The sequence below is a fragment of the Pararge aegeria genome, chromosome W, assembly GCF_905163445.1.
Source record: "Pararge aegeria chromosome W, ilParAegt1.1, whole genome shotgun sequence".
NCBI classification, from domain to species: domain Eukaryota; kingdom Metazoa; phylum Arthropoda; class Insecta; order Lepidoptera; family Nymphalidae; genus Pararge; species Pararge aegeria.
Window position 1 is genome coordinate 946,748 of NC_053207.1, and position 6,938 is coordinate 953,685.

Genomic DNA, 6,938 nt, shown 5'->3' on the forward strand with positions numbered 1-6,938 from the left:
TCCAATTTCTTCAAGGCTTTTTCTACTGCCTTGAGACCCAAAGATATTGTAAGTAAGGAATTTTTATTTGTGACTGGGCATGAGATTGTTGTGAGGGCAGCACTTGTTCTTGCTCTATCATCAGTATAGACAGGCTGTGTGTAAACGGCCGAAAAATGTTCAGCGAAAGCGCCACAAATCGTTGAAGGAGATGATATTTTTTTTCCGTTAAATGTCATAACATTTGGAATCGTTCCCTGGCTTTTCCTTTTCGATTTTAAAAATGACCACAGTATCTTCATGTTATTTTTACAAATATGATCTTCAATGCTTTTTTTGTAATTAGCGTAGCAACGATCTATTAGATTGTGACACAATTTTCTAGCTTCCTGAAAATCAAGTTTGGCCAGCGGGCATTTGTTTTTCTTGTATTTAAGACGGTAAGTCTCCTTCTCCTTTATTAACCTAATTAGGTTAAAAGTATACCAAGAAGGATAACAACTTCGCCTGGCTGCTGTTTTAGGTACGTGTTTGAGTATTAGCCCCTTAACTACGTCATAGAATGTATCTACCATTTGATTAACAGTATCAGTGTCATCAAAAATTGTATCCCAATTTATGCCCCTCAACCGTTCGTTTATAATTATATAGTCAGCTCGGTAAAAATTCAGCTTTTTAATTTTATTTGGACTAAGGAATTGATCTTTGTGAAAATTTACAACAGAAAGCAATGGAGGATGATACGGGTCAATTTTGCTTAGCGAAACATCTGCAGAGCATACTCTAGCTTGTAATGCCCCATTGCATAAAATTAAATCTAAGATTTTATTGTCTTTGTTGACAATGCTGTTATATTGCTTAAAATTATGTAGGTTGATAAAATCTGTGAGAAGATGCCCTAAATTGGAGTTAATATAAGTTGGCTGGGTAAAAGTTATATCTAAGTTTGATTTAGCTTCAGCCCAGTTTATGAAACCGAGATTAAAATCTCCGAGGAGGAGAACATCGCTATTCGTTCTGTATATAGCTTCGCTTATAGATGACAGCATTTGATCGAGCTTACAGAAAATTGGGGGTGGAGGCAGATAAACGGCGCAAATGTGAACTGCATGAGAAGCATTGCCGGTCGAAACCGTGACCCAGAGGTCCTCACATTCACTCTCCCAACAACTATTACGAGAGGAACTAAATTTCTTTAAGACCGCTATTAAAATCCCCCCACCCTCTTTCTTTGAACTACTAGAACTGCATCTATCCCTCCGGAAAATATTATAATTATCATTTAATATTTCAGCATCAAATACACTACTGTTTAGCCAAGTTTCCGTTATAACTATTATATCGTACTCGCACGACATGCTATTCAAGTAAAGACTTTCTAGTTTACCTCGTATACTTCTTGCGTTTTGATAGTACACACTTAATCCACTAACAGTACCTTTTAAGAATTAACGGCTAAATCACTACACCAGAGAATAAAAGTCCATTTACACCCTAACTCTTAATTTGCATAAGAAAGTCACTATTCTTGATCCATATGGCAGGCGAAGAATCGTCCTTTCTTATCATAACGCGACCGTGTCTCACCCAAAGATATTTATATCCTTTTTCCTTTTTGTAGCTGCGCGCCATAGCATGTAGACTGCGATTAGCTGGTGAGAGGTGCTCGGACACGTAGATAGGGGTTTTATCGGCAGCTATACCCAGGTGGGAACTGTTAAGTTTATCCAAAGGGTTCGATTTGTTGAATTTTAGGCATGCACTGAGAAACTCATCCCGTTTGCGGGGCGAAGACAGCTTCAGGATAACAGACCGCGGCCTACTGCTGCTGGCGTTGACCTTGGCAATTCGGGTACACGATATAATATCGTTTTCCATAATCGGGTAAGAGATAGTTTTTCCAAGTTGAATGGCCGTATTTGTAAGGTTTTCCTTCGGAAATTCTGGGATACACTGGAGATCCAAGTTGGACTCCCGTGCCCTCTGCTCAATTTCCAACATTTTACTGTCAAGATTACGCACATTATCTTGAAGCTTCGTGTTGTCTGCACGTAGGGTTATGACTTCCGATTTCAATAACTGAATTTCACTTTGCATCTGGTCAAATTTATTAGACATGAACTCGACGGTTTTGATAAGATCGGGTATTTGTTTTATTAGACTTTGAAGCGAAGTCAACTCTTTGTTAAGTTTTTGTGCCAATGACGACTCTAAATTGATTATTTTACTCGATAAAGCCTCTTCGAAACGATTAAGACGTTCGTCAATGGTTAAAAAGTCGACCTGTACCTTGGGCTCACCCAGCAAATCTAACTCTGATGTCTTCACTGGGGTGTTGGTGTTATCGCCCTTAGCTCGAGGCATTTTACAGTCAGGACACTTCCAAGCCGCCTTGGCTTTTGACGACAATTTAGAGAAATTTTCCTTTGATAAACCGATGCATCCGTAATGGTAGTAGCTAGGACACAAGGAGCAGGTTAATCTCTCAGTTGGGCTGATATGTTGTTTACATGCAACACAGGGACTCATTATGACAGCCACACGACCATTAGACTTCCAAGTTATTATTGAAGCAGGTTTCTTTAGCTTGTTATGTTGTTGCGTAGCTTGTTTGTGGCAAAAACGTCTCAAGCGCCGTGCGAAAAGTGTCGCTTACGCGTTTACGCGAGAAGATTTGTGAACAACGAACAAAATTTTGTTTACACTTTGTTACTTTCATAAAAACAATTAAAAACAGTAAATTGTTCAAGCAATACAAACATATATGTGTATTTGTCACAGATCACAACTTTTCAGACACGTATTGAGACTTAAAACACGAAAACTAGAATAAAAATACACAAAAAATACGCGAGCACCCGCACTTGCGCGCGCGCGTTTCTTCCCGATGAATGCGCGATGAATTTCAAGTAGGTGGCTACCTACTTAATATATCAAGTTTTTTTCTTATATATTATTAGAGAGCAAAAGAGCTCACAAATTGAGGAATGGTGAGCGAGAAGGTTTTATGTAGTGATCATTAGTGATTTCTAGTGCGATGTGCAAAGCTAGATGATGGCTATCTATTGAAACTAAAGCATTTTTTTCCTCAGTAACTCGTAGCCAATTATTTTTATTCGTTAGAACAAGATCCAAAATATGGTAATTATTATTTAAAATAGGATTACACTGCTTCAAATTATTAAAAGATAAATTTTCTATTAAAAGGCCATCAATGTGATTAGACCGGGCATCAGGCATTAAACCATTACCGTCACGATTCCTTAACCAAGAGATACCAGGCAAGTTAAAGTCTCCTACGATGAGAATTGCTGAATCGAGAGGTATTTTATTATTGCATATATCGGTGACACATTTAAAATAGCATTCCAAGTAGTCTTGTTTAACAGGTGGAGGAAAATATACCCCACAGATATATATGATAATACTAGGGCTGACTTTAAGAGTTAGCCATAAGTCCTCACACGCTGATTCCCAGTCATACTTTCTAGTAACTACGAGTTTATTACTCACAGCAATAGCTACACCACCACCGTCCCGTCTAAATAAAGTATAACGACTATCAAGTATTTCACTATCAAAGACCGTACTGTTTAACCAAGTTTCTGTTAAAATTATTAAATCGTAATCATTACATAGGGCCGTTGTATAGATATCTTCTGTTTTGGTCCTTAGACCTCGTACATTTTGATAGAAAACGTTTAGCGCGTATTTTATACAATTAAGACGTAAATACTTGAGCAAAAAAAAAAAAAAATATAATGCTGTATTAATTCAAGTTGCTTAGAGCTTCGGTATTTTTTATCCACAGTGCCCCAGATTCATTGTTTTTCCGAACAAATATTCGACCATTTCGAATCCAGACGTATTCATATTTTTTCTCTTTAGCAGCAAGTCTAGTGGCAGCATGTAGTTTCTTATTCTTCAGTGACAAATGCTCCATAACGTAAATAGCCCGCTTGTTTCCAGGTATTCCCAAATGTGATGTATTTAAATTCAAAAATTCAAAATTCAAAATTCATTTATTTCAAGTAGGCCTAATACAAGCACTTTTGAAACGTCAAGTCTGTCCGTGTGTAGTGACTCTACCACCGGTTCGGAAGGCAGATTCTACCGAGAAGAAGCCGGCAAGAAACTCAGCAGTTGCTCTTTTCCAACATCAAAAATTTACATTTTATATTTTAACATTCATTTTTCTATCTTGTGAGAGATGAAAGCGGAGCCGGGTGCTTCCAAGCAACCTTGTCATTAAGAAACTCATCAATTGTATAATAACCTCGCTGTAATAAATGTGTTTTAACACATTCTTTAAACTTATGGATTGGTAGGTCCAAAATTACCTTAGGAATCATATTATAAAAGCGTATACTCAATCCCACAAATGACTTCTGCACCTTTCGCAGACGATATGCAGATGTCACCAATTTATGACCATTTCTTGTAAGTCGACTGTTTATATCCACTTTTTGTTTATAAAGACTAATATGTTGTCTTACAAATACTATATTGTTATAAATGTATTGTGAGGCTACCGTAAGTATACCAATTTCTTTAAATTTTTCACGGAGCGATTCACGTGATTTAAGTTTATATATTGACCGTACAGCTCTTTTCTGCAATATGAATATAGTTTCAATATCAGCAGCTTTGCCCCATAATAAGATCCCGTAAGACATCACACTATGAAAGTACGAACATCACACTATGAAAGTACGTTGTTGATAATTTAATTTGTCCTGTTGGTGTTTTTTATTAAAGCGTTTCACTGACGCAAGAAAGTCATCACGAATTCTAGGACTGGATAATTTTACTACAATACTCCGGGGACGTTGAGATTGTGCATCAACTTTGGCGACTCTGTGCAAGTTTAATATATTCTCTAATTTTAAGTCACAGGAGACTGCTGACGCCATCTGCTGAACTAAAGTAAAAATATTCTCATTTTTGTTTTCCGGGATACACTGAATCTCCAAGTTACAATCCCTGGCTTGTTGTTCAAGTAGATCTAGCTTACTGTTCAGCTCAGTTAATTGCAATCGCAAATTTTGGTTTTCAGAACTAAGATGAGTGATAGACTTTCTTGTTTCTTCGCTTGACCCTAACTGCGCATCATGAGCATCAGACAGGAACTGTACAGACTTAGTTAGCTCATCAACATCTTCCCTCAGGGAGGTAAAATGACCACCTAGGATTCTTACCTCTTTTTGGACTTCTGAGAGTTTAGAATCAAAGTTCTTTAGGCTGGCTTGTTGATTCTCAAAGTGTTGTTTCATCTCAAGACGCAAGTTTCTTATTTCGTTAATTATAGTATCTTGGTCAGAGCTAGCTACAGTTAACAGTGGTGGTGGAATCGGATTGTTTTCAAGGGCCTGCTGCTTGCGATTTTTACTTTGAATTGGTGTATTAGTTTTATCTTGTTTAGGTTTGTTTGCAGTGCAAGATGGGCAGATCCATGTGGCTCGACTTGAAGGAGCGGTGTCATCATAGTAAACACAATCATTGTGGTACAGCAGAGCGCAATTCCCGATGGTGCACCTAATTCTTTTTTGTGTAACTAATACATTAATGTTGCAAGCAGAGCATAAGCCAATCATTTTTAGGATTTATTTAGCTTCAAGAAATATTTCGGAGAAGAATAATTACATTTAAACAAATAAAAAAAAAAAAAAAAACAATAGAAATATGATATGTTATCTCTGTATGTTACCGACGCCGATCTCCTGGTGCAGCTGAAGACCACCTCGTCTTCGCCTGCCTCGCTCCAAGTTCAAGTTTCAAGTTCAAGTTTCAAGTTCCGGGTTCGACTCCCTGTTGTTGTCGACGTCACCTCCGACGCCGATCTCCTGGTGCAGCTGAAGACCACCTCGTCTTCGCCTGCCTCGCTTCGAGTTCGACTCCCTGTTGTTGTCGACGTCACCTCCGACGCCGATCTCCTGGTGCAGCTGAAGACCACCTCGTGTCTCCGCCTGCTTCTTCATGGCGTGCCCAGAACACTTGAACTTGGAGCGAGGCAGGCGAAGACGAGGTGGTCTTCAGCTGCACCAGGAGATCGGCGTCGGAGGTGACGTCGACAGCAACAGGGAGTCGAACCCGGAACTTGGGTCCTGGAATTTTCGTCCAGCGTGTGAAAAATAATTCCGCTTCAACTCGTCTGATTGCAAACACGTGGCTCAGCTAAGCGGGAAGCACTGCGCAAGATGGCGGATGCGTTGTTCAGAATCAGACGGAGTTTACATTATGAGAGAGTGAGAAGCATTAAAAATAAAACAAAAGACATTAAGACTAATATTAAATAAAAGTTAGCAAATAGCAAAAGGTACGTGAGGTTATTAACAAAATACAGAGAACTACTATAGTATGAAAATCTGGGAATTTATCGAAATAGGAAAGTTAATTATAAAAAATAGGAATTAACCTGCAGATGAAATTTTAACAAAGAATATGCAAGGATTAAGCCAAAATATGATCGATGCCTGGGTCAATGTGCGAGAACAAAGAACAAAGGCAATGAGCGTAATGGCCGACTCGCATGCGTGGTGTACCTAATTAAAAGATATTCTAACGTCTAAACTTTAAGGAAACGTTCAACACTTACCCGATACACGGGGTTTAGATAGCTCGAGGGTAAGTATCCTTAAGGTCTAAGGCAAAAGCAGCAATCAGGTGAGAGTCGTAAAAAAAAATAATGCGGCGGCCGCACAGCGGCCGCGCGGCGTCCAGTCTCAGGTAGAAATTCTGGGCGACTGCCGTGCCGTGCGAAGTTAGAAATCCGCGAGCGCGGTTGGTCCCCGCGCACCGCTCCCCTCGCGCCGGGATGCCAGTTTCGCGACATTTCGGAAGATTGCCCGCGCGCAAATTCCAACAATATTAATTTATAAAATTAAATAGACATTTATTACGTTACATATCCCCCTCGCCCACCAAGGATTTCACTCTACTCAAGTGAAATCCGCTAGGAC

General features: G+C 39.2%; 1 protein-coding gene across 1 annotated transcript; it reads right to left on the minus strand.

Moving 5' to 3' along the window:
• Positions 1–1,473: 1,473 nt before the first annotated feature.
• Positions 1,474–5,573, minus strand: LOC120635911 (spindle pole body component 110-like). Its single transcript, XM_039907123.1, has 2 exons — positions 4,958–5,573; positions 1,474–2,375 (listed from the first exon to the last, which is right to left on the minus strand). The coding sequence occupies exons 1-2, from the start codon at positions 5,571–5,573 to the stop codon at positions 1,474–1,476; spliced, it is 1,518 nt and encodes a 505-aa protein (XP_039763057.1).
• Between the last annotated feature and the right edge of the window lie 1,365 nt (positions 5,574–6,938).